This window comes from Bufo bufo, chromosome 7, assembly GCF_905171765.1.
Source record: "Bufo bufo chromosome 7, aBufBuf1.1, whole genome shotgun sequence".
NCBI classification, from domain to species: Eukaryota; Metazoa; Chordata; class Amphibia; order Anura; family Bufonidae; genus Bufo; species Bufo bufo.
Window position 1 is genome coordinate 22,738,740 of NC_053395.1, and position 27,469 is coordinate 22,766,208.

General features: G+C 45.4%; 1 protein-coding gene across 4 annotated transcripts; it reads left to right on the top strand.

Annotated features, from left to right (window-relative positions):
• The first annotated feature begins 3,974 nt into the window (after positions 1 to 3,974).
• C1QTNF8 (C1q and TNF related 8) lies at positions 3,975 to 26,323 on the top strand. Of its 4 annotated transcripts, XM_040440441.1 has the most exons (8): positions 3,975 to 4,149; positions 5,684 to 5,840; positions 7,176 to 7,295; positions 7,425 to 7,489; positions 22,032 to 22,306; positions 22,942 to 23,072; positions 24,473 to 24,711; positions 25,616 to 26,323. In XM_040440441.1, the coding sequence occupies exons 6-8, from the start codon at positions 23,047 to 23,049 to the stop codon at positions 26,161 to 26,163; spliced, it is 813 nt and encodes a 270-aa protein (XP_040296375.1). In that variant the 5' UTR covers positions 3,975 to 4,149; positions 5,684 to 5,840; positions 7,176 to 7,295; positions 7,425 to 7,489; positions 22,032 to 22,306; positions 22,942 to 23,046; the 3' UTR covers positions 26,164 to 26,323. The 4 variants fall into 4 exon arrangements, with proteins under 4 accessions (XP_040296375.1, XP_040296374.1, XP_040296377.1 ...); XM_040440440.1 differs by lacking the exon at positions 5,684 to 5,840; XM_040440443.1 differs by lacking the exons at positions 5,684 to 5,840; positions 22,942 to 23,072 and having other exon boundaries at positions 3,977 to 4,149.
• The last annotated feature ends 1,146 nt before the right edge of the window (positions 26,324 to 27,469 follow it).

Here is a 27,469-nt window from a genome sequence, read left to right on the forward strand (position 1 = left end):
TTACACAGGGTCAGCGGAGTCCCACTGCTTACATTAAAATCAATGCACTCAGCGCCCCCCCCCCCCCCCTTAAGACTGCCTCATTTGTCACATACCATGGAAGTGATTTGCCAGGAAATCCAATTGTACATTCAGTGAGTTGCATTCACAATTTTTAGCAAACTTCAGAGCTGAAATCACCCAGCTCATCTTGCTTTGTTCACTGTCTGCACCAAGCTTTATACCAATATGCGATAATCTCACATAGAAACTGAGCTCCCTCTAGTGGTGGCTGCAGAAGAGTTTCTATGACTATGCCGAGGATTTGGAGCTCTGTATCAGGAGAACTGAGCTTCCACAGCTGTAAAGTTATACTAAAGAGCACTTGTCAGCAGGATCGACCCTATTAAACTAGGTGTACTATCTGGTAGGGTTGACCCTGCTGGTTAGAATGATGGCTGTTTTGTGAAAATCGGTTGTAGCATTCCAGAGAAAAAAGTCTTTCATTCTTGACGTATAGAAGGGCTTCGCTCCACCAAGGGGTGGGACCTAGCTTTCCATTGCTGGCCACGCCCCTCCGTTCTCTGAAGCCCTCATTTCTCTAAAAGAGTAAAAGTCTTTTTTTCTCAGGAATGCTGCAACCGATTTTCACAAGAGAGGTATCATTTTAATCAGCAGGATCGACCCTACCAGGCCGTATTGTTGGTTTAGTAGGGTAGATCCCGATGACACGTGCTCTTTAAGTGCAGAATCTTGACCAGAATCTTCAGTTCATTGATGGACGTTGGGCAGTGAAGCAGTTAACAGATGCCGCTCGACAACATCTGTCTTCCACCTCTTTTCTCATAAGCCCGTTGCACGACCACTTCTGAATACTCTGTTCCATGTGAGTACGTCTCTGCTTTTCATTTGATTCTCTCAGCGGAAATATTTTATGATGGAATTACTGGCAGCGTCCTGGAGTGACTGAGCTGTCAGGGCGCCAAATAAAACAGGGAGCAGAAGATGAGAGCAGGAGGAGCGAAGCACCCAATACACACAAAAAGATGACAACATAATAATATAATACCACAAATGTCAGATCCGAGAGATCCCAAAGAGGTGCTATGGACATGAAGTCAAGGTCTGTGTGCTTCACGAAAACAGCTCCTCTGTGAGCCGTGGCTGGTATCGCAGCTCAATCTAATTTATTTGAATGTGACTAAGCTGCAATACCACCCCCAACCTATGGACAAAAGTGGCGCTATTCAGCACCTTTTGAAAAAAAAAAACTGGAGACCCTCTGCCCTATCAGTGGTCTCTAACCTGTGTCTCCACAGCTGTTGGGAAACCACAACTACCAGCATGCTCTGAGGTTATGTTGGGTGTTATAGTTTTCCAGTAGCAGGAGGACCATAGGTTGGAGACCACTGATCTGCTCGATGACCAGGCCCTTCCCCTAGGTATTGTTACTGGGGCCAATACCAGGACGAGTGCTGATATACAAGTCAATCGGTGCTCGTTGCAGGGCCTTTCACATAAGTGGAAGGGGGACAAACGATCGTAAATACGATCATTCAGTTTTGCATATTGATAAACAAGGGTTTTAGGTTCCACATGAAAAAGACATCACTTGGGTGATGGGCAGTACCTTTACATGAGCCACTGGGCCCGTTTCTCCCTATAGTCTCCTATAGGTGCCGTGTAACCGGGAGGTTGTATGGAGACACAGACACACTGTGCATGGACCTTTATAATGAATATTCAGCAGGGGGCGGCAATGAGTGCTGAAGCACAGAAGCTCCTCCCACTGAATATGAAATCTCTCCTCCATTCTGAGGGATGAGGAGAGTGATATTGACTGTAAAACCTATTGTTTTGTAGCGTTTTGTCTGTGTAGCTATGTCTGGCATCCTTGAGGTTACTTTCAATAGTCTGCGGACTTGCCCTTTAATTCCTTAGACGTGTGGATTTCCGTTAGGTGCTTTGTGCTCTGTAGCTTTTTTTTATCACATTTTGCTCTTTTTATCACAATACATTGTTTTCAACGGGAAACCCGTAGTTCTGTGCCTTTCTTCCGTGCGTGGACTGAAAATTCGGGTTGTGGTTAAAAAAAAAGGTACCATGTTCATTTTTGGAGGGGATTTCACTAAAATCCATAGGAATCCTAAAAAAACTAATTAAAATCTGCACCAAAAAATTGAAAATGTTGACGCTGTCCTGAGGCTGGCAGCATGTCCTAGAGCAGGAGGAGCTGAGAAGATTGACATATGGCTTGATGGGAAAATATTTACTTGTGATTTTGTGGTATAAATCTCTGTTCACTGTGGGCTTATGAGTCCAGAGGGTGGACCTACTGAGTGATTGACTCCGCCTCCTGGACTCCTTAGCCTAGAGTTAGCAGATTTATAGCAAGTTATACTGAGTCTTTTCCTATGAAGTGATATATCATTCATCTCGGCTCCTCCTGCTCTATAAATTGTGGCCTGCAGATAGGGCATTTGTCCTCATGGCATTCATAGTGTCCCTTTAAGACTCAGATGTGAGGATGGTGTGGTGGGACATGAAGCTACTATGGATAAAACGCATTACTGGTGTTGGTCATCATGGTCATGGGATAGCTATGGCCACCATCCTCAAATCTGGGTCTTAAAGGGATACTTCCTTAAAAAAAATTTTTTTATCACATATAAACAACTTATACGTGAATTTTTATTTTTATTTTTTACAAAAACAGGCTAAACGGTTTCCTGTATATAAGTTTGTGAAATGACTACATGTATTCTATTTACTGTCCTGACTCCTTAATCTTCTAAGTGTTTAGACTTTTATCACGGCAGACAGTCTTGTGGCCAGAGAAGGATTCCCGATAGGAAGTCAATTAAGACATCACGCACTAGACTAATGAATGCAGTGCTCATTTGTAGACATCTTTAACTAGTCCTAGCAAGAAAACAATACTATTATCCCAAGTCTGCACCTACTATTACCATGAGGATTACCTCAAGGATAGCATCTTCTCCTCCCAGCAGTAAACTGACCATAGAGTAACTTTCTATATAGAAGGTCATCAGTATCTTGACCTGTCAAGAGAACAACAGAGCTGTCATACTGTTATCCCAATTCTATACCAACTATTGTCATTCAGATTACCTTGCAGAGAGAATCTTCCCTTCACTGCATCAGTAAACTGACCATAGATTACCTGTCTGTATAGGAGGTCATCTTTATCTGGACCTCTCAAGAAAAGAACAGAGCTGTCATACCATTATCCCGATTCTATACCCACTATTGTCACGCGGATTACCTTCCAGATAGCATCTCCTAATCACAGCAGCAGTAAACTGAAAATGGATTACCTATCTATGTAGGAGGTCATATTTATCTACGCCTAGCAAGAGAACAATACTATTATCCCTATTCTACACCTACTATTATCATGATGAGTAACTCGCTGATAACATCTCCCCCACACAGCAGCAGTAAACTGACCATAGATTACCTGTCTGTATAGGAGGTCATCTTTATCTGGACCTGTCAAGAGAACAACAGAGCTGTCATATTGTTATCCCGATTCTATACCTACTAGTGTCATGCGGATTACCTTGCGATAGCATCTTCATATCACAGCAGCAGTAAAATGACAATAGGAGTTCATCTTTATCTAGGCCTAGCAAGAGAACAAAACTATTGTCCCTATTCTACACCTACTATGTATACAGGATTTCTTATCATTTGTGCTTTGTATTTAATTTTCAGTGGCATAGTACTGCCTAAACGAAAAGGAAAAAACATCCCAAAATTTGAATCCTTTGTGATGGAGGCTTCCCTTTAACATGGAGTACATGCCTCCTGAATGATGCAGTGTGCCCACAGATTTTTGCACACGCTCTTCACATTATTTGTTTTCACAGTCAGATATATTTACACTATTGCGTAAAAAGGGTTACAACCCCCATCCTGCTATCTGCACGGACGCTTCCCCCACAGAACGTTGCAGCCTTCGTCCCCTTATTGTAGCTATTTTTATCATGAAAAACAATTCTTGCAGGAGCGGCCGGATGTCCCAAGTGACCTCGTGGGGAGATACCGCCCCCAGCCAGTCCTATCAGCAACATTTTTGTGGAATTAAGGAATTGTGTTCCAGACGTCTGTGGGAACAAGGCCTGAAAATCTTCTCCTGGTCCTCAGGTGAGTCTGACTGCGCCACGCGCGCGATGGGTTCTGCAGGGCTCGGCGCTCATTACATACAATTTTAGAAACTCCTGTTTTCTCAGGGTGTGCAAATATTTGCAACAGCTAACATAAAATCTGATCCACTTCCACCCAGTTCCTTTGCAAGTTCCATTCCTCACACAGCGGAATTCTTATAGAGATGGACGTCTTCCAGCCTTTGGTTGCACCGTGTGAGACGGAAATAGGCTCAGGATGGTGGTTGCTCCCACCGCCCCCCCTCCACTCCTGCAGACATTGCTCAGCAGGGGGCGACAATGAGTACAGGAGGAAGCTTTTGGGTACATGCTGATGACATCACACAGGCTTGTAGGTGGGAAATATGACCAGGAGACCTGAGGGCATCACCATGAGGCGTCAAGTTTTGCACACACTCCACATCTAAAAGACATTGACCAGTCAACAGCAAGTGGTTTATGGAGTAATGTGGACATGAAAATCATCTTAAACTTTAGAGACTTTGAGAAACTAACATCATGGTCACCGGATGTCTCGCCAGACGAAAACCTACTCAACCCCACTATGGATGACACCCTAAAGGGTCAAATTTGTCAAATCTAGAACCAAGAAGCAGAGGGCAACTAATCAGGTTGTTTCTTTCATTTTCCCCAGGGCTTTTGAACTACTTGAGCTGGAATCTGATTGGCTGCTATGGCAATTGCTCAACCCCCCTATCTCTGTGTGCGTGACATGGCCATGGCAGCCATCTTCATTCTAGTCTCCTCATGACAACACCACCAACACTGACCGGTCAACTATGAGTGGATTACGGAGTAATGTTGACATGAAAGTGACCTTGAGAACCTGACATCATGGTCACCTCATCTGACAGGAACCTACTAAACCCTACCATGGATGAGAAGCTAAAGGAGTAGATTCATTGAAACTACTTTCAGGAAGTAGTAGTGGGTAACCAATCAAGTGGCTGCTTTCATTTTCCATAAGGGCTTTGAAATATGAGAGCTGATATCTGATTGGTTGCTATGGAGACTGCTCCTTTCCTCCGCTTGACAAAGCAGCCATCTTATTCTACTCTCCTCAAACATTGCCGTAATAGGCTCAGATTGGTTGTTGCTTTCCTTCCTCCATGCCTGCAGAGATTGTTCAGCAGGGGGCGAAAGTGAGCACAGGAGAAATCTTCTCCCACAGACACTTAGAATTTAGGGAAATGTCCTGATGTCATCACACAGGCTTGTAGGTAAGAAAGGTGTCCAAGAGACCTGAAGGCATCACCATGAGATGTCAAGTTTTTCACACACTCCACCTTCTAATAGACATTGATCGGTCAACAGCGAGTCGATTATGAAGTAATGAAAGTCATCTTAAACTTTATAGACTTCGAGAACCAGACATCATGGTTACTGGAGACCTTGTCAGATGGGCACCTACAGATAAGGCCATCATGGATGCTACCTTAAAGGGGCAGATTAATCAACACTAGTACCAAGAAGCAGTAGTGGGCAACCAATCAAGTCACTTTTATTTTCCCTAGGACCTTTGACATTTCTCGATCGGGAATCTGATTAGCTGCTATGGCAACTTCTTCCCCTCTCCCCTCCAATCTCTGTGTCCTGACATGGCAGCCATCTTCTTCTAGTCTCCTCAACATCCACCATCAAAACATCCACCAAAGAAGATCTGATTGCAATGTGAGAGAAAAAGTCAAAACGTGTCGCATTTTTGTCTAAGTCATGGTCCAGCACCTCCATTCTCTATCTTGAAAAATCGTCTGGAGGCAATTTTTGGCATGTTTTTCTCTTGCCCAACAGTTTTAACTTTTGAAGGTCTGGTCTTAATGGTCACCACATTTATAAAGTGTGCACCATTTTCTACAGCTTCGTCATGTCAGACCATTTCCAACGAATACTGTTTCCCTACGCCAGGTCAGGCGTCATGAAGGGTGAAATCCATGTCTGGTGCAATCATTAGTTTTTTTCAAAAATAGCCATAGATAGAGTGGCTGATGTGATCACACAGGCTTGTAGATGGGTAAGGTGACCGGGAGACCTGATGGCATCACTATGAGAGGAGATCTTTTGCACATGCTTGCTGTTCTAATAGACATCGACTGGTCAACTAGGAGTGGATTACGGAGTAATGTGAGATTCTCATTTTTTCTCTCAGGTATGGTTAATTACGTGAAACCCTTTGAACCCCAAAAGTTCATGGTCCAACAGTCCATGGAAGATGTAGTAGATGTAGCAAGAGACTCCTCCATTCCTCCTCTTACCATTCCAGGGTCAGATATGGAATGTACAATTTTTTTTTGTGGGGGGGGAATGTTGAATTGAGGGCCAAATTAAGGGTCAAACCCTGGGCCCACCCATAGATCTTCTCGTGGTCCAGTCCATTCATTAGAATTCATGCTATCCATACAGTATACATTCAGCTTCGAGAAGATGTAGAATAACCTGTGCTTATCTGTACGGTCACATGTCTGACAAAGGGGTGGAGCTAGACTGTTGTCTGTTTCCAAGGGCAACCGGCAGAATTCTGAAAGCCGCTCTGCACAAGAGTGAGGAAAACAACACGAAAGAACTCAAAATCAGTAAGAAATCAGTAAAGCAAAGTATACGCAAAGCTACTTCATTTTATCTGTGCAATGTTTTTAAAGGGGTTGTCCATGATTAGAAAAAAAATGGCTGCCCTCTTCCAGAAACAGCGCCACTCTTGTCCACAGGTAATGTGTGGTACTGCAATTAATCTAGTCCTGGAGCTGGGGCCATATTGCTCTTCAAACGAGGCTTTCCTAAGGCATGAAGATGTGTAATCTGTAGCGGATAGATGTAGATGTCTGCGTTGCATGCAGTTACGTGTGTGGGGTGTATGTAAATATCTATGTGGCAGAGGCCGTGCCCTTGGTTCACCCTTTGTTAGTGTTAGTGCCTCTGTTCTCGCCCCAGGGCCGACAGGGATGATGATCGAAGACGCTGCAAATTCACACGTGAGAGCCAAATGTAACACTTTCCATCTGACTTCTCCAGGAGGACTCTGCAATGTGTCTGCAGGAATCTCTGCCAGACGAATCCTGAGTTCCTGGAGAAACCGGAGCAGCGGACAAGGGGGGGCAAAAATCTCTGACATACCCGGCAGAGGAGTAAAAGGTAAGAGCCAGAGACCCCAGGGTGGGGGACATCGCCGGTTCATGCAGTCACACGAGACGCCAATTTTTTTTTAACTTCCAAATCGCCACTAAGGGTGGAGTCCTAAAATCTAACAATGTGTTTTGTTAGGAACAAGGCGAACGGCAAACACAAGACAGGATCAACACATGAAAAGAGCGGGGGGTCTCCAAACCGTAAGTTCTCCTTCTTCTGACCCAAAAACCGTTCCATCATCCTGGTAGATTTCTTTGTTTCTGCATTAGACAGTTTAGAATTTGTTGCTCTTTTTTAGTTTCTTTGTTGCCTGTTTGTTCTTTTTGTTTCTGCTTCTGTTACGTTTTTATGTTTTTGTTTTTTTTAAGCAGCAGTTCCAGGAAATGTAACTTTAAAAAAAATATAGCCTGTCCTGAAAACCGTACGCTCCTTAACATGTGTATCATGTGAAACGGACTTGGAGAAGTCTCTTTAAACGTTATGGACAGTGTTTTGCTGCACGCTAAGCCCACGTGTAGAAAATGAGGCTGGAAAATTTAAATGGGGGAGGTTGGGTTTCAGACCATTTTTCTTTAACAGAAATATATAGGGCCTAAAATAACAACAAAAATAAATGTTCTTTCTAATCGCCTACGGATCCTGCATTAAGGATTCCCTGGGAGAGGGACATTTATTAAGCCCCACCCCCAATCTATCCAGGAACGCCCACAAAATGTCCCATTTTGGGGCATACTTTCATAAGCCCTGCCCCTTTAAAGCCTGTTCTGCAGGGTAATCCCACAAAGCGAAATAGTTATGGCTGGGGTTATGAGACCAGTGCCCCCACGGGGACTTTGCAGAAGCGATCGGCAAGAAGATACCTATAGATGGGGACCACATAGGTGAGGCTTTGTGGGTAAGATGAGCCTCTTCACCATGGTACATCTAGTGGCAGGGGGCGTGACTGTGACTACCTCCACGACATCAAATGCGAAACATTGAGCGCTCTATAACAGACACACTTACCTCACCTTCAGCTGTTGTACGGCACATGTGCGCCAATTTTTTGCACAAAATAACCACCATAAGTTTCGAATACATTTTTTGGCACGCACCTTTTTGGTCAAATCTTTTATGCATGATTAATAATCTCACGTCTTTCGTAAGTTTTGCATCGCGCAAAAGCCGCTTGTGATTAATGTGCTCCACTGCCGGCAGTCATCCTTTTTGGTAGGCTTTAGCTTTCTTCTGATGCTCCTAGGGTTAAATATTTCACGGCCGCAGTCTGCTTTATATTAACGTATTCAGAACAAGTCGCCGATCTCTTTGAAGAACGCGTACAAGGAATTCTTTTCTGCTTCTGCTGAGAGCATCTTATCTCATAGTATACAAAAACAGTGAGTGGCGGACGCAGTGTCCATGGCCGCCGGCTGTAGATTAGTAGCTTTGAGGAGGCGGTCCTGTAGATACAGCCATAAACCCTCTGGCTAAAGCAGCGCTCTCCAACTCAACTCTCCAGCTGTTGTAGAACTACAACCCCCAGCATGCGGCTGTGATCTGTAGAGGCATGAAACAGCACCGCGAGCGACAGGGGCGGTGTGGTCGATGGGAGGAGATGTACTCACAGTTCAGACTCTCCCTGGGCCATGCAGTAACAGGAAGAGGCACTACTTTTAGGGAACAGCCCCGGTTCTGGGGTTTCTTCTTCCTGATTGTGGTTCGGGTTGCCATTGATGGTGATGAATTGTGAAGGGCAAGGCAGTGTCCCTTGGCAGCCGAAGATGGTGTCAGTGCACTGTGGCAGTGCAGGAAATAAGGAGGCCAGGTAAACAGCAAAACGCTTCTTTACTGAAGAATCAAGTTTATATGCATTAGTCACAGTTCTCAGCATGCATGGACTGGCAGTTCTTACACAATGTGCAAACTCTCCACAGATCTCACAGGGTACTTTTGAAGTAATTGTACTCACACTGCACTTTTCTTTTAAGCCTAAGCATCCTGAAATACGGGTGCAACACTTCAAATCTTTGCAACCACAGGGCGGTCCCCAACGTCAGACTAAGGTCTATGCCTTTTTGGTGGGTTGGTGTACTCAGAATAAATGTTTTTACAATGTTCTTTGTGGAATGTGGATCTATAGAAACTTCCATAGTGCGCCCAGGTACCATAAGACTTATGGCTACTTTCACACTAGCGGCACGGACCTCCGGCAGGCTGTTCCGTCGTGTGAACAGCCTGTCGGATCCATCCTGCCGCTAGTGAACGTGTGCCCCCAGACTGCGGCTCCGTCCCTATTGACTATAATGGGCGCAGGGGCGGAGTTCCGGCGGAGGCACGGTAGCCTTAAATCTCCTGAAAATTCAGTTAGGGAGTTTCCAAAAGTGCTGGTCAGACAGCTTTTCTCCACAGAGCATCTACTCACACCTTCTCTCAACACTGGGCTGCTTTGTAAATTCTATTTTGCTCTTTTCTCCATTTTTATCTATATGTCTGCTTCTCTGGCTGTGTTATACTTCAGTAGTGTGTCTTTTCTTCTGCTCTCATCACTATGGGCAGAGATACACAGCTCTACCTAGCAACTAGTTATGGCCTGTTAACTATTTATTCCCTATTACAGTCCTGATCAAAAGTTTAAGACCACTTGAAAAATGGCAAAAAATCCTATGTAGCATGGCTGGATCTTAACAAGGTTTCAAGTAGAGCTTCAACATGCAACAAGAAGAAATGGGAGTGAGACAAAAAAAAATTTGAGCATTCAATTTAATGAAAACAACTAATAAACTGAAACAGGCTGTTTTTCAGCTGATCAAAAGTTTAGGATCACACCAAAAAAAAACTAAACCCCCCCCAAAACAGAAATCCAACTTCCAAACATGAACTCAGTAATGAGTAGCTCCGCCGTTATTGTTTATCACTTCAAAAATTCGTTTCGGCATGCTTGATGCAAGTGTTTCCATGAGGTGAGTGGGAACATTTCTCCAAGTAGTGAAGACGGCCGCACGAAGGCCATCTACTGTCTGGAACTGTTGTCCATTTTTGTAAACTTCCCTTGCCATCAATCCCCAAAGGTTCTCAATTGGATTTAGATCAGGGGAACACGCGGGATGGGCCAAAAGAGTGATGTTATTCTCCTGGAAGAAGTCCCTTGTCCTGCGGGCATTGTGTACTGTAGCGTTGTCCTGTTGAAAACCCCAGTCGTTACCACACAGACGAGGGCCCTCAGTCATGACGAATGCTCTCTGCAACATCTGGACATAGCCAGCGGCCGTTTGACACCCCTGCACTTCCTGAAGCTCCATTGTTCCACTGAAGGAAAAAGCCCCCCAGACCATTATGGCGCCCCCTCCACTGTGACGCGTAGAAAACATCTCAGGTGGGATCTGCTTGTCATGCCAGTAACGTCGGAAACCATCAGGACCATCAAGGTTAAATTTTTTCTCATCAGAGAATAAAACTTTCTTCCACCTTTGAATGTCCCATGTCTGGGGCTCTCTTGCAAAGTCCAAACAAGCAGTTCTGTGGCGTTCAAGGAGACGAGGTCTTTGAAGACGTTCTTTGTTTTTGAAGCCCTTCAGTCTCAGATGCCGTCTGATGGTTATGGGGCTGCAGTCAGCACCAGCAAGGGCCTTAATTTGGGTCGAGGATCGTCCAGTGTCTTGACGGACAGTCCTGTCGAAATTTTTTGGGGTCTTCCACTTGACTTTTTTGTTCCATAACCCTCAGGATCATTTAAGAAATTCCAAATGACTGTCTTACTGCGTCCCACCTAAGCAGCGATGGCGCGCTGTGAGAGACCCTGCTTATGCAGTTCAACAACCCGACCACGTTCAAAAAGGGAGAGTTTTTTTGCCTTTGCCATCACAACGTGTGACTACCTGACAGAGAATGACAATGAATCCACATCTTTGCACAGATTTGGCCTTTTAAAGGCATGTGGTCCTAAAATATTGATCAGCTGAAAAACAGCCTGTTTCAGTTTAATCATTATTTTCAATTAATTGAATGCTCAAAAAATGTTTTGTCTCACTCTCATGTCTTCTTGTTGCATGTTGAAGCTCTACTTGGAACCTTGTTAAGATCCAACAATGTAAAATATGATTTTTTGCCATTTTTCAAGTGGTCTTAAACTTTTGATCAGGACTGTATATAGGAAAATGCATAGACATGATAAAGCATCTCCTGAACCCCTTTAGCAGTGTACCACGCTGGGACGCTGAAATAGTCCTACCTAAAGCTGACTGTACACATTATAGATGTATCCAGCAGAACTCACCAATTTTGCACCATCTAATATATATGGAGGCCTCCCGACTCTTCCCTGGTGGAGATAAACATCAGTCTATTGGACTTTAACATATACAATCCTTTTCTTCTGGAGACATAAGCCAGAGTCTAGGAGCAGTTTACTCCGCTCTTCAAATTCAGAACACATGCACACTTGAAGAAGCCAAGCATGCAAGCCAAGTTTATTAAGGGGATCAGGGACAGCTATCTAATATTTAAGGCCAGCCTAAAGCATCCGATAGAGGTGTAGCTATAGTTCTACTTTACAAACCTAAAGAAGACACTAGGATTATAAACGTCACATGGTAGGTGAGAACCTTATTTCACAGGACCATTGGACCATTTCCAGGACCATTGGACCAGTTTCCTACTACTTGAGGTTGTAAATAAAGTGACTTCTTTGAACAATGACCTCCATGCTTCCTAATTCTTCCTACACTTCCTGTTATCGCCTCTCTTTCTAGCACCTACCAACCAAATTGACAGATCAAAGCTTGGGGGGATGGGTGAAGCTGAAAAAAAAAAATCTATAAAAAAATCAAAAAACATTTGGAGGGCTCCTCTAATCCACAAGATAGAGTCTTCTGTAGTCAGTACTACTAACCATACAGCTTGACCATGATTTAACCTAAAGGTGCCCATACACCTTCAATAGCTGTCAGCCAAATGTTTGCTGGGCCGACAGCTATTCTTCCCGAATCCGCCACCCACATGCAGGCTTGGCTCAGAGTAAGCTGCTTAACAGACACCTCTGGCAATGGCTTATTTCCCCCTGAGAACTAAAGGGTTGTGTATTGAAGTTCAACCTGCCCAATCCAAGTTTCCCCTGACAGAGATTTGGCCGATTGGTATGAGACAGATTGTCTGAATACTGGAGTTTATTTAAAGGTGTTTTCCGATTTTGTAAACCCATTGTCATACACCCGTTAGGGAATCTTCATCTATTGGCCAGAGTGCTTACAAAGAGCGACCTTCCCTCTGGAGGACTTGTCCTGTCCTACCGTACACAGACACCCCACTGATTTCACTGGACATTGTGTAATACTTCATTTCTCCTGTGGTAGAGCTGCATGGAATTGAAACACTTACTGCAAGGTTTCCCTACAGATCACAGCTGATCCCCATGTGATCTGCTTATTGCCATGCATTCCGTCTACCAAGTACAGATTGTCCAAAGCAGAGAACCCCTTCAAGATTCCGACCCCTATGACTGGTTCCCTTTAGAACTTGTTTTGTCGATACATTTTTGTAGGATATCATCTTAATCAACTTCAAGATGAGGGTTGTGAAATCTTGGCACCACTTGACGTGTTTTAAGGGCACATTTTGGGTGGGTCATTCAATAAATAAGCATGTTCTCATGTTCGGATGATTGTCTTATTTGGTCTTGTTCATACATCTGTCCATGTTGTTATTCCTTGGACAGGCGGTTTAGTAGTTAGAGCTTAGAAAGGGTGCAGAAGAAGATATCTTGGTCTGGAGAACTCATAGAGACCATGACCTTCATTTGAATGGCAGCCAAAATGGGCAAAAGAGGCACCTCCAGTTGACTCAACCACTTTAAGCTGCTCATTTCAATCTGGTGGTAAAAAAAAAAATCTACCAGGCTTGAAGATCCAGACATGAAGGTCATTTATGCAGCACGCCAGACCTGCAGGGTATAGCGAAGCGAGGTCACGGTTATAGGCAATCGAGGGTTGCTCACTGTATTGGAGAACCCTGGGCAGACATGCGGCAGTGAATTGATAGGTAGTAGGTGGTATGGGTCTGTGCCTCTCCTTAATAGGAGGATGAGAGCCAGTGGGTATGGTGTGTTTGATTACACTGACCTCTCCGTAGTCCGTGGAGTGCTTACTGAAAGCCTGGTGGTGCTCCTTCACCAGCCTCAGGACTCCCTCTATTTGCTCTCTTGGGGTGGATTCGTTCCCCACATGTAGTTCTTCCCACCAGGATGTCGTAGGGGTGCTGCTGCTCTGTGTGGTCTGGAACGCCTCCGTGGCAGGCAGACGGATTACATCCTGGAAAGACACCTGGAAAAGCTGAGCAACGGGGCAGTGTTTAAGGAGAGTAACGGGATGATCACCAAAGTTAATTAAACGGACAGGCACTTTACCTTGAGACACAGTCACCATGCTCTTGGCTGTCCGTACGAAGGGATGATCTTCAAAGGGAATAGGTTCCACTAGGGCTTGATAGTCCTGGCCCTGGATTCCTAACACCGCACGGCACCACAGGATGATCTGGGAATTTGGAGGCAGAGTTACCGGCCGGTTATCCCGGATCCGGACAGTGCAAATTTCTCCTTTCTTGTTGGCAAACTTTTGTTGAGCACTCAGCACACTAATAGTCTTTTGGATAACTCTTCTGGAAGCAGGTGAGGCTGAAGAGATAGTTTGATTTAATGCGTCAAGCACTTCAGAGTAACAATTTTTCAGAACGTTAGTCCCTAAGATCACAGGGTGTCCTCCTTTATCTCCTGCTTGTACCACAATCACGCCTTGCTGTGGCAGGTTGGCTTCTCCCACTTGAAGGGTAGGTTCCCAATACCCATGCACTTTCACTGGCTTACCGTTGCTGGCAATGATATCTAGCCAGGACTCTGGTGGCTGGGTGAGAAGACTTGGATCCCAGAACTTGTCAAAGGCAGGCCGTTGAATGGTGGTGACCTGTGACCCAGTATCCAAGAGGGCTTCAAAGGGTATCCCGTTGATGCATATATTAATTTTTGGACGGGATCCTACATACTTAGGCATCCAGCTTGGATCCTTTGGACCTACTGTTCTACCTCCCGAGGGGCGGTCCTCTGCCTCAGGGGTTGCCCGTTTAACTGCCAGCACATTGATTCAGTATGTCCATATTTCTTGCAGTGGTGACAGACAGGCTGTTTTCTGCTTCTGGGCCGGTACCTTGGTCGCCCATCAGGCTCTTTTGGATATACGTCTCCATATGCAGGTGGGAGCCTTGGAGGAAGAGGACTTTCATCTTCTAGTAATAATGGTCTCTCCCATTCCTCTATCTTTTTGCACACCTTCTCTAGACTTAGAGTAAGATGGTACACTTGCTCCATGAGGGCTGCCACTACATCCGTGACTGGAGCTTGGGTGGCCTGACTGACCCCTGCAGACCCCACATTAACAGTCTTTGGCTGACAAGCCTGGGGTTCGTAGGAGGCTGCTGGCCCTGGAGCAGGGTTCTGGCCTAATATACTGATGGCCAATTCTTTAAAGTCCAGAAAGGCACAGTAGGGGTGTTGAGCTGACAACATGCGTAGCTGGCTCTTTAAATGCTCATTACTTACGCCTGCAATGAATTGCTCTCTAAGAGTCCGGTCCTGGTCCTCAGCTTCTTTAGGATCCACTTGGACTACAGCTCTCAGTGTCTCTTGTAAGGACAGGGCAAAATCACGGAGCGACTCCCCAGGTTGCTGCTTTCTGCTGAAGAAACGCATTTTAACTTCTGACACCGTTCTGGCCTCAAACGTGGTGCCCAAGCGATCAAAGATCTGTTCCAGGCTACTTTTCTCAGAGCGGGGCCACGACATGACTTCCCTGCGGGCGGCCCCTTCCAACTGAGCTAGGAGGATCTCCATTTGCTGTTCAGCATTTATGGGGTAAAGCCGGAACAAGGCCAGTATCTGTTCCCTAAAGTCCTTTAACTTATGGGCTTCCCCTGAATAACGTGGGAACCAGGGGGCCCCAAAATAGTACGGCATAGTTAGCGGCATCATGCTTGGCGGTGCCGCGGCGGCAGGGGCCCTAGGGTCGGCTGGGTATACTCCAGAAGGCACGACTGGGGCCACCTGTCCGATTTCCTCAGGTGTGGACATGGCGTTGCTAGGTGGGTATGGCCCTTTAAATGTAGCAGAGCGGACCGGAGCGGCAATGATAATAATTTTTTTTTTCCCAGAAAAGTCTTTTGTCGCTAACGGGGCTCCCTCCGGTGCCCTGGCAGGGGTCGGGAACGTTCCGGTAAGGTAAATAGCAGAGCCGGCAACAGCTTTAAGTTGGTACTCACTCCGGTGGTGCTCGCTCCAAGTCTCGCGAGATGCGCGGCTACGGGCGTCGGACGTCCTGCGTACAGCGTCAGCAGGTGGGCGCGGCCTCTCGTAGCTCCGGGACTCAGGTAGGCGGCACCTTTTTCTCCAGACAGGGCGGCGTTCTTCCTCCTCGCCGGCTTGGTGATGACTCCGCCTGGTTCTTTTCGCGCCAAAGTCCTCTTTTTCGCGCCAAACAGTTCACCGGGCGCACTTGTAATCCACCTCAGGTTTAAGTTGCAAAATGGCTGTCTATTCACTGACAGCAAGCGGTGGCTTAAACAAGCAGCAAACAGTCCAGAAAACGTTATCTTCACACCGCTAATTATGACAGTTCTTTGGCCCAGCACTTTATAATAAAACGGTAGGGCTTGGTCACTTTAAGGCAGTTTTTAGCACACAGTTTTATATCCGCAATGGCGCAGGAATGTTCCGTAAATCCTGTTCGTGACGCCAATTTATGCAGCACGCCAGACCTGCAGGGTATAGCGAAGCGAGATCACGGTTATAGGCAATCGAGGGTTGCTCACTGTATTGGAGAACCCTGGGCAGGCATGCGGCAGTGAAGGAGAGGTAGACACAGTTCCTCTGGGGCACACTCTGTATATAGGGACCAGGCCTGATGGTGGATGAGGTGCCCTGGATGTTACAGGTATTTTTAGTGCCTGGGGCAAGGTCCCTGTTGGATTCGTGACGCCAGTGCCTGTAACGGTGGCACACCGATTTATAGGAGGAATAACTGAGTACTCAGTGGATAAACCAAACGTTTCTTTACTTGGTGAACACAGTCCAACTTTGTACATACAGTTACAGGTGATAATGATGATAACGCAGTCCCTTGAACAATACTTCACAAGCAGGTAGACTTTAGATAGTGGCAGGTATTAATCATGCAAGATACTTGGAGGACACAACGCTCCATCCCCTTCAGCTATTCTAGCTGGCTGGATCCCAAGGCCCGGATGCCTAAATGCTGGCTTTAATCCTTGGTATATAAATCCTCTCTCCAGTATTGGCGCTTGCTGTACTTTATAGAACCTCTGCCCATCAGGGTACTTATCTGACCTGGTATTGTCCTTACTCGGCTTGAGGGTAACTGCAGGTTTCTCCCAGGAGGTTCTGTCCTGCAACTGGGGTGTCTCTACTGAGCTAATCCTAGCCTCAGGAGCTTCAGGTGGACGAAGTAACTCCTCTCTAGCTCCCTCTAACGTCTGGGAGGCTAAACTACACCCTGACAGGCCTGACACCCAGCTAACACAGGGAAATGCATACACATAACATTACAGGTAATAAAAACACATTAACCCCTTTTGTGCAGTGCCCACCTTTACCTAGTGGGACACTACATATAGAGCTCAATGGGTGTCATACTTTACAGCACTGCCCAAAATTCCTTGTTAATGCCCCTCTTGGCACATGGCCTGCCTATCCAGTTAGCCTCAAGCAATAATGAATGAGTTTCGGGTGGAGATGACTTCAGATGAGGCTGAGATACTCCAAACTTCAGTTGTTCCTTGGACAGACCTTGGACATGGGGGGAGGATTTTTGCTAAGAGATGCCTTGCACGTGGAACATGTGATTACTTGACCGGTGTCCTGGATGAAGGGGAATTTAAAGGGTTACAGCTCAGGCCACATACGGGGATCCTTCAGGAAAAAGAAATATGAAGCCATTGACCTTGGGTTTAGAAAACAAGAGCCAATCTACATGACAAGTGTACTGTCGAGTCGTTCTCCTTTATGTTCCCCCATTCCCAACCAAATAAAGACACAGCACCACAGGTGAATTTTCTTGGCCACAGCAGCCATTTTATTAAATAACAAACATACAATAAATAACATGAATAACCAACCCCAAAAGGCCTTTCCACCTGACGGGTAACTGCCCCTTAATTAAATTAAATTACCTCTAGCCGATAAACGCCGGCTCAGAGGCAGAAAACCGTAGCCATGGGCAATAAACGTGGGCAGATACCCGCCATATCACGCCCCAAATTCCAGTATCTGGGGAATCCAGAGCCCACTTGGCTCCCTCCCCACCACGCAAGATCCACTATAACCACCAACTCCTAGGACCCACCACCACCACCCACGACCCAAGGTGGTGACACCTCACCTCCTTGTGTCCCGCCACACATGCAAAGCCAACTCAATCCCGTCCTGTAAACCCGAACACCATAAATCCATCCCCACCCATTCAGGTGAACTCCATCCCCCCTCCAAAATGCCCCATCACCCGCTTCCAACTCCCTATCATGCACCGCAAGACTGCCGTTCCCCACCACAAAACGACCTACCGCCCTATTAACTTTTATCCTGGCTTTGTTGACCCTCTCCACTGACCTAGCGTCCCTCCACTGTTTCCGCGGCACCATGTCCGACCAGACTGTCACCAAACCTGGAAACTGAGATCACAAACGCAATAAATCAAGCTCCCTATAGGGGCGTACCTCCAAATCGTTCCCCCCACATGTAACACCACACCCCAGGGGCAACATCTAACCTTGCAAATCTTTGGAATTCTGGACGAACTCGACTCCACAGCATTCCTCTCATCCCCAATCAGCGAATCACTGCCACCTCTCTCGGAAAACCCAGTTGCCTACCATCCGGCCTAACTGCTGCCCGCAATGCTCCTCAGAACACGTAAGAGTGCTCCAAACCAGGTACGCCGAACCACCTGCAGGGAACACAAAATACAACATATCAACAAAAACGGCCCTCACATGCCCCCAACCCTGCACAAACTCCATACCCCCCTCTTATAACAACGCAGGCCTAACATAGGACCGGAACTGGATAGACTCCCATTTACCAATGCGACGAATGACGTCATCCCCCAACCCCCTCCTAGCGGCCTCCGTGGTCGTGCCAATCCGGAAAGAGTGACCTCCAAACAGGGTGGGGTCTCTATCCAACCTTGCCAAACAAGCCCGTAGCACTGCTAAAAACTGGAACTGTGAAAGAAAAGACCCATCCTCGTGGACCAACAGCGGCCCCTCACCCCCAACCTTTTCCCCCTAAAATTCATTAAGACACCAAACTGGGCATGCGACCGATCCCACTACCTGGTATAAAACAACCTGACAACCATGACCCAACTGATCCGTTTTAGATCTCCTAATACAAAATTCCACCCTATCAGCAAATTACTCCACATCCCCTCTCTGAAGGCCACCCGCACGTCTCTTATTCGGACTGACCAATTCCCCAATGCGCAATGCCCCAAACTTACAACCAAAAGCCTCCCCCGCCATAAACTTCCCCATTCTGGACACCAACCACCCCTTCTCTCTGCAATGCCCCACAAACAACAACAGAAACCCATCTTCTTCGAAAACGCTGACATCATTCCTCCCATAACCCCTCTGCCTTATCATATGCTGCCCAGGTCCCTGCTGACAAGGATCCCCTCATTGACTCTCCTGATACCGGTCCCAATGAAAACAAGACAATGCATCCGCAATTGAGTTACTTACCCCAGGCATGTGAGTCTCTACTAACCAAGCATTCAATGATAAACAACCCAAAACCAAATGCTGAAGAAAGCACACAACCGAAATACGATTAATAGCCTCCACCACCCCCAAGTTGTCACAATGGAATCGCACCTTCCTATTTTGGAAAAAGTCCCCCCCAAGCTCCAGCAACACCAAATTCTTCACCCAGCCTTCTTCCCTTCAACGGAGCGGCCACTCCCTTACACACCACCGACCTTGTAAATACACCCCAAAACCGTGCCCACACGAACCCCCTTTTGGAAATGAAAGGTGATGTATAAGGCAAAATTGATCAAGCTCCCTCTTCGGAACAACCCCCAGTGGTGACACCCGCAGATCCTGCATCGGCAGGTCCCGAAAGGGCCCTGCCATGTGACCTAACTACACCTCTTTCCGCAATTTTTCAGTAACCACCCCTGGACGCTCTTTTGCTGACTTCAAATTTTTTCTCGCCCTCAACGAACGGAATCCTAAAACCTCCCAACAAAAACTCCTCCGCCTCCACATTAGGGTACCTATTTAGAAAGGGCACCATCTCGGTTACCCGAATTGGCGTCCGCCCCTTTTCCATACCCATCGCCCCCACCTCTTCCCTTACAACCTTTGAAGCATCGCTGCGCTCCATGATTCCCCCCACATGATGAACACCCGTGCTTAAATTTGCACTTATCCCCATACCTGCATCCACCCTCGTTAAACTAGAAACATAACCCCTTTTGTAAGGCCGCCGAGCGCTCTGATTGCCCAGAACCCCCGGCGTCCCCCCTGGAAAGGACTGCCCCGCCCTGCCTGGAGCCATCACCCGCATCCACAAACCTATATCCTTATGATCTCACCGAATGCTAGACCGAGCTGCTTTTCATTGCCTAAATTGCTCATCATACCTCAACCACCCCAGCCCCCCTATATACCCTATATGCCTTTCCTATCCCGTCCAGATAACAGAAACGCGCGGAACAATTCTCCGGTGCCTTCTCCCCAATGACACTGGCCAGGATCACAAACGCCTGCATCCAGTTGGAAAAAGTCAGCGGAATCAAACGGTACTGCCGCCTATCCTCGTCTTCCTTCTTTTTATCATCCTTCGGCCTCATGCATACCCCCCTGACCCCGTGACTGCCTGTGTTGCCGATGCCATGCTGCTGCTGAACCTGTGTACCGCTCTGTGAGGAGGTGAGGGCCGGGGCCGCACGGCACACCTGCAGGCTGGGGTGGGGGCGGCCGGGCCAGGCGGGGCAAGTCCGCAAATTATGTATTTAAAAATAAATAAATAAATTTCCGCCCTGGCGCCACCCCCCCTTCTCTGCGCCCTCAGGCAGCCGCTTGGTCTGCCTTATTATAGAGCCGGCCCTGCCGGTACGCGACTGCCTGATACCAGTGTTCCTTCCTGCGGTGCGTGCCGGAGGGTCCCAGGAGGGGCTCCTAACCCGGCGCCGAACCCTCGGGGTCTCCTCCGGACTAAGGCGCGTCAGAGGCCTGGTCCTCTGCGTCCGGCTAATGGGGGCATCCGTAGAAGCCGGATCCCCCGACCCCAGCAGAAGGCCTGCCACTGAAGCCCGCAGCCACTCCTGACCCCTACTCTCCGCTGCCGCCAGCAGCATATTAATTGAAGAGATACTCGCAGGTACTGAACAGCCACTGAAGAGGTGATGCAGCAGTTCTGACAATGGAGCTGCTGCAGATCTGCCGTCCCCTGCAAAATGGCCCCTTTCCCGCTCTTCACACCCCTTTTAAAACCTTAACCCCCTCCCCTAATGCAACGCCCACTCTTAACCTACCAATTAACCCCATAACTCCCTAACCGCTCCACTCCCTCCAAGCCTCTGTCATGCCAGGCCTCCCCCCAGGCTTGCAGCCCTAGGTCCGGCCTGTACTTCCTTCTCTTTAATTAGCTGTCTGGAGGATGCGCTTCATCATCTTAACAGCTTGTAAACATCTCAACACCAAAACACAATACCCAGCCTACAACTGATCCAAATAAATATTTTATTCTATTTTATTCATCACATATTAAATAGTAAAAACCAATAGCAGCGGCATGAATAGAAGAAGAAGAACCGCAATACATATGTCACATACAAAAGAAACCGAGCCCTTGATAAGTGGTATGCATCTTCAATCTCCCTTCGCAACCCCAAAAAAAGAAAGAAATCAGGATAATGCCTGAAACTGCAGCCTTTTCACACAAGTAAAACCAGGTATAGATTGGGGAGAGAAAAGAGGCCAATTACCACAATAAATATAAAAGAACAAAGTGCCTAGTGCAATATGTCGCATTTTATTCTTTGATTTCAATGGGGAAGTAAAAATCTGCTGCAAAACCCTTGTGGATTCTACTGCAAGTCTGAAAAAAAATTATAATAATTTCACTATGCTCACTTTTCCGTCATGATACAATTCTAACAGCCGCCACTAGATGGCGCTTAGGAGCCAACTGAAGACAGCTTGACTACTGAATCATACAGTCAGCTACCTCTAGTGGTGAGTAGGGTTACAAATATGTACCATCCAAAGGATGAATGTGGACTTTTTGGAACATAATTATAGCAATCATTATGGCCATGAATAAACTTTGAGGACGTGTGGACCCGTTTCTGCAAGATTCCTGCAAACTTTGTGTCAGAAGTTTGCAAAAAGTCTTACAGACTGCTATGCGTCTCTTGACTTGCCGCCCCTTTGAGCAGCTGTTGCATTATTCTAGTCTTCTCCTGCCGGTCTCCAGTAACTTGAGGCAACATCAAAACCACTTGTGTCTACATACACATATTATAAAGTCAGCAAATAGAAGACAGGAGCAGTGGGAGCAAGGAACAACCTGTTCATCATCCTCTCATTTTCTTCATTCACATTCTGCCAGCCTGTGTGCAGAAAGTGGAAGCAGGTGGTGTTCTAAAATTCCTCCTATCTTGGAGACCGCAAAACTTTTCTTGTGATAACTTTGCTCAGGAGGAAGACACACGTCAAAGCGGAGAGGATAATCTCCTGGCTTGCCATGGTGGCGATGCCTTAAAGGGCCCGGCAAGAGTAGATGATGTTCCAGCTGTCTTCAAAGGCCTCAATGAAAAGCAGATGAGATCTGAAGGAAATTGTCCTCCAGCGGCATGGTTTGGATGGTGATTGAACTCACGCAGCCTACTCTTGTTAGTGAACACACAGCTGCCCCAGGGCAAATGGCTGCTTCATTAGAAAATAAAAGTTGGATTCTAATATGAAAGGCCGAGGTAGGTGGGACGTTAAATATTTATCTCTTGGACATTGGGACATTTCTTAAATGGCATTATCGGGCTCTGCAACATCAACAAGAAAAAATGATGTGCTTACACACGGCTGCAAACACACAATGTATGTACATAGACCAAAGATATCTAGAGATGTATGGAGGGATGCAGTCTGGCTCTCTATTCCTATACTCCGTGAAGCCACCATGGCCTCTACTCATGGGTTTTCATTCATGGTCTACAGTAGTGGTTGGCAATGGACAGCTTGAGGGCCTCAAGCAAATATGTGGTCGAGCACTTGGATACTCATTTCCATCTGCATATGTACACCACCCTTTCATATATTACATTCATGTCTTATGTCCCCTGAATAGTGGCCATACATGCGGTCATGCTCTATAGTGAGCATGCTCACTGGGTTGTTTCTGTATTCCCCAAAGAGTGTGCTGGAGAGTGACTCTGCATGAGTGGCCATCTCTCTGCTCCATTCTGGAGACATGAGCCACAGATGAGGTCAAGGTCCATATATAAGTCCATATATAAGTCCCCCATAAATGGATTTTGTAGGCTTTTCAGAACTATAAAAATGCAATGTGGTCTCGTTTTATAATTTAATATGTGGGATGTTTCCTCCTTAGGAGCCATCCTCATCTGTGCACACTATCATGGGTACGCACAAGTCAAGTAAAAATATCATGCTAAAACATTAATTTCTCCATGGGAGCCAATCACAACCTCAAGAAATGGATCCTAGGGGGTGGTACATGATGTAAGAACACCAATGAGAGAATCCCTGTGTCAAGACCCACCCCCTTGGGGCCTGCACTAGGCAGAACACAATTCCTACTATCCCTACAGCATATAGGAATATAGAAAAGTGACCCCTGTTAGCCCCTCTGATTTGATTATTGAGATTTCAATTAATTCACATGAGCTCTATTATATATGGAGCCACACTAATATTGTTTTTTTTTTTTTTTAAAGAAATGTCATTAGGTGATTTCTGGTGGACTTTCACTTCAAGTGTTGGATCTCGGTTCTCCAGAATTCTGTTTAAGTCCCCTGTGCATTTGGCATTATGGTGGTGCCTATATTTTCATAGTACTACATGTGCTGCCACATGGTGTCTCCATATGGATGCTTCTAAGGGAGAATACCGCAGTAGTGGTGCATATGAAGAAACCTCACTATGCCTCCATATTGAATTGGAGGAACCTAGAGGTAGAGTATAGACGAATAGATGTCTGTGGGGGCCATATGACTGTTCTGTACAAATCAGAGCTGTAATACTTCCGACTGCATGAGACCTACGGATGATTCTCACTGGAGTTCCCCTTTAAGTGTTGGGTGGTCTCCAAAATACTACTTGGTCAGGACAGCTCTAACTTAAAGGGGTTCTGCACTTTGTTTAAACTGATGATCTATCCTCTGGATAGATCATCAGCATCTAATCGCAGCGCCGCGGCCTTCTCACTGTTTACCGCTGGCCGAGTGACGTCACGACTAGTATCACTGGCCTGGGCGCGGCTAAGCTCCGTTCCCTTGAATGGAGCTTAGCCCCGCCCAGGCCAGTTGATACAAGTCGTGACGTCACTCGGCCAGCGGTAAACAGTGAGAAGGCCGCGGCGCTGCTGGAGCGCCTCCGCCTTCTCAAACAGCTGATCGGACCCCCGCCAATCAGATGCTGATGATCTATCCAGAGGATAGATCATCAGTTTAAACAAACTGCAGAACCCCTTTAGCTACAATAATTTCTGACTTAAAATCTGACTTTAAACCTTAAAATAAACAAAAAGCAAAAAACCTTGAAATAAACAAAAAGCAAAAAAATAAAATAAAACATCTAATTCAGCATCTGGATCGTGTGTTCTGTAAAGAGAAAAGTTATTTTTGATACTGACCTTTTCAATATGTTCTTGTAAAAAAAATTCACAACAGTCACGACTGCACATATTATTTGTACGGACATTTTTTTTGTGTTAAAAGGTATTTTTTTCCACTCTAGATGGCTATATGTTTGCAGCTCCATATGGCTCCTATTGCCCCAAATAAGAGCTGCATGCACATTGGCCCCCTAGTGGTGGCAAAAGGCAGCCACAATGTTTCTAAATGATGTAGTGCTCAATATTGTGTGACATCCTTGCTTCATTACTGTTATTATTATTTCAGCAAAGCCAAAATGACCGTGATGCATCTCCCGGTGGTCGTCATCTTGGCATCTGTTGTGTCTGTTGATGCTGCAGCACCAAGAACATTTCTATGGCAGGAAGTCGGCAATCCCTCATGCGTCCGCTGTTGTGAAGCCTCGGAGGAGCCTGCAGAGCCCCCCAAGAAGAGCAGAATAAAGGAATATGTTGTCTACCCTATGCCAAGAGTCCAGCCTCGTATAGAGATGACTATTCTAAAAGGTGACGAAATGGCCCAAGTGGTAGGGTAACGGAGCAAAAAACATATCTACCATATGTTCCAGGTCAAATCAAGACAACCCCATTTTAACTTTAAGCTGACCAAGTGATCAGCTGATTACCACAGGTCCAGCTTTTGAAACCCATTACATACTGGCAACTCAAAGGAATGGCCAATGGCTGGCCAAGTAAGATATGGCGCACCTGAGCATAACGTAATATATGGTGCGTCCCAAGTGGTGGACCACCTTCTATGATGCCTTATAGTATAGTATATAGAAAGGGGTTGTCTTAAGAAGACAACCTCTTTACTTATTTATGAAATCACCTTCCGTAATTTCATGACCTCTAACGTAAGAGGGACCTAAAGCATCCTGAGGTTTCTGGTTCATGAATGTCATGGCAGAAGTTCAGAGCAGTTGATTTGTTTGGAATAAAGGTGGCCATAAATATTAGGCTAAATTCTGCCAAACCAGTGGAACCAGCTGACCATCTAATGTGTATTTGATGTACTTTCATACATCAGACAAGAGAAGGATCGGCATCATGAATTTCAACATGGCTGATACCTTGTTCTCAAGAGCGATAACCCAATAGGAGTCTCGTAGTGGCTTACTCTCTATTGAGAACATACATGGCCGAGCCGAGAGGGTGTGGGTATGGCCACCTTAATATTGCTGACAGTAGAAGTTCTTCACATCACTCAACTATTATCCTTGTCTAGGAGGGTACATTCATGCAAATTATTGATATCCACCTTAATATTGCTGGCAGTAGGAGTTCTGCACGTCACCCAGCCATCCTCACCCTTGTCTAGGAGGGTCCACTCATGAAAATTATCACTTGTTATGTCATGTCTTAAACCAAAAAAGTTACAAAATTGATGCCATTCAAACTCATTTTGCAGGTGAAAAGGGTGAAATGGGTGGAAAAGGGCCTCCAGGAGTCTCAGGAAAGGAAGGGGAACGAGGATCACTCGGACCACAAGGCTTCAAGGGTCAAAAGGGTCAAACGGGTCCATCAGGGAATTCATGCAAGATCCAATATGCAGCATTTTCCGTGGCCCGTCGTAAATCCATACACAGTACTGAATATTTCCAAAATGTTGTATTCGACACAGTGTTCGTGAACTTGTACGAGCACTTCAACATGTTCTCGGGAACCTTCATCTGCTACATTCCTGGGATCTATTTCTTTAACCTTAATGTACATACATGGAACTTAAAGGAGACCTATCTACATATCATGAAGAACAGTGAAGAGATAGCCATTTTGTACGCACAACCCAGTGACCGCAGTATCATGCAAAGTCAAAGTCTTATGCTCCATCTGAAGGACAGGGATGAGGTCTGGGTGCGGATGTTCAAAAGGGAACGAGAGAACGCATTATATAATGATGAGACTGATGTCTACATTATTTTTAATGGCTACCTGGTCAAGGCAATGGATGACTAAGTATTTATAGCCCGCTGCACCCAAAGTACCATAAGCCTCCATGTTGGGAGAGACCCAAAGACCAAAATTTGTACTCAAAGTCTGAAGCTTGAGTAATATTATCTGCCAAATAAATACTCTTATTGAGACACTTGTAAAGTAATAAATATCTTATCAAAATGATCAGGATTTCACAGATTTATAATTTCAGGTAAATTTAGATAAAGGCACAATACATGAGAGTGATATAATACAGAGGTATACCTGTTTTGATTATTTTTAATTTAGTTATCTTGTACATAGGAGGCAGTATTATAGTAGTTATATTCTTGTACATAGGTGGCAGTATTATAGTAGTAATATTCTTGTACATAGGAGTCAGTATTAAAGTAGTTATATTCTTGTACATAGGAGGCAGTATTATAGTAGTAATATTCTTGTACATAGGAGTCAGTATTAAAGTAGTTATATTCTTGTACAAAGGAGCAGTATTATAGTAGTTATATTCTTGTATATAGGAGCAGTATTATAGTAGTTATATTCTTGTACAAAGGAGCAGTATTATAGTAGTTATATTCTTACATAGGAGCAGTATTATAGTAGTTATATTCTTGTACATAGAAGCAGTATTATAGTAGTTATATTCTTGTACATAGAAGCAGTATTATAGTAGTTATATTCTTGTACATAGAAGCAGTATTATAGTAGTTATATTCTTGTACATAGGAGCAGAATTATAGTAGTTATATTCTTGTACATAGGAGGCAGTATTATAGTAGTTATATTCTTGTACATAGGAGGCAGTATTATAGTAGTTATATTCTTGTACATAGGAGGCAGTATTATAGTAGTTATATTCTTGTACATAGGAGCAGTATTATAGTAGTTATATTCTTGTACATAGGAGACACTATTATAGTAGTTATATTCTTGTACAAAGGAGCAGTATTGTAGTAGTTATATCCTTGTACATAGGAGGCAGTATTATAGTAGTTATATTCTTGTACATAGGAGGCAGTATTATAGTAGTTATATTCTTGTACATAGGAGGCAGTATTATAGTAGTTATATTCTTTTACATAGGAGCAGTATTATAGTAGTTATATTCTTGTACATAGGAGACACTATTATAGTAGTTATATTCTTGTACATAGGGGGCAGTATTATAGTAGTTATATTCTTGTACATAGGAGGCAGTATTATAGTAGTTATATTCTTGTACATAGGAGCAGTATTATAGTAGTTATATTCTTGTACATAGGAGCAGTATTATAGTAGTTATATTCTTGTACATAGGAGACACTATTATAGTAGTTATATTCTTGTA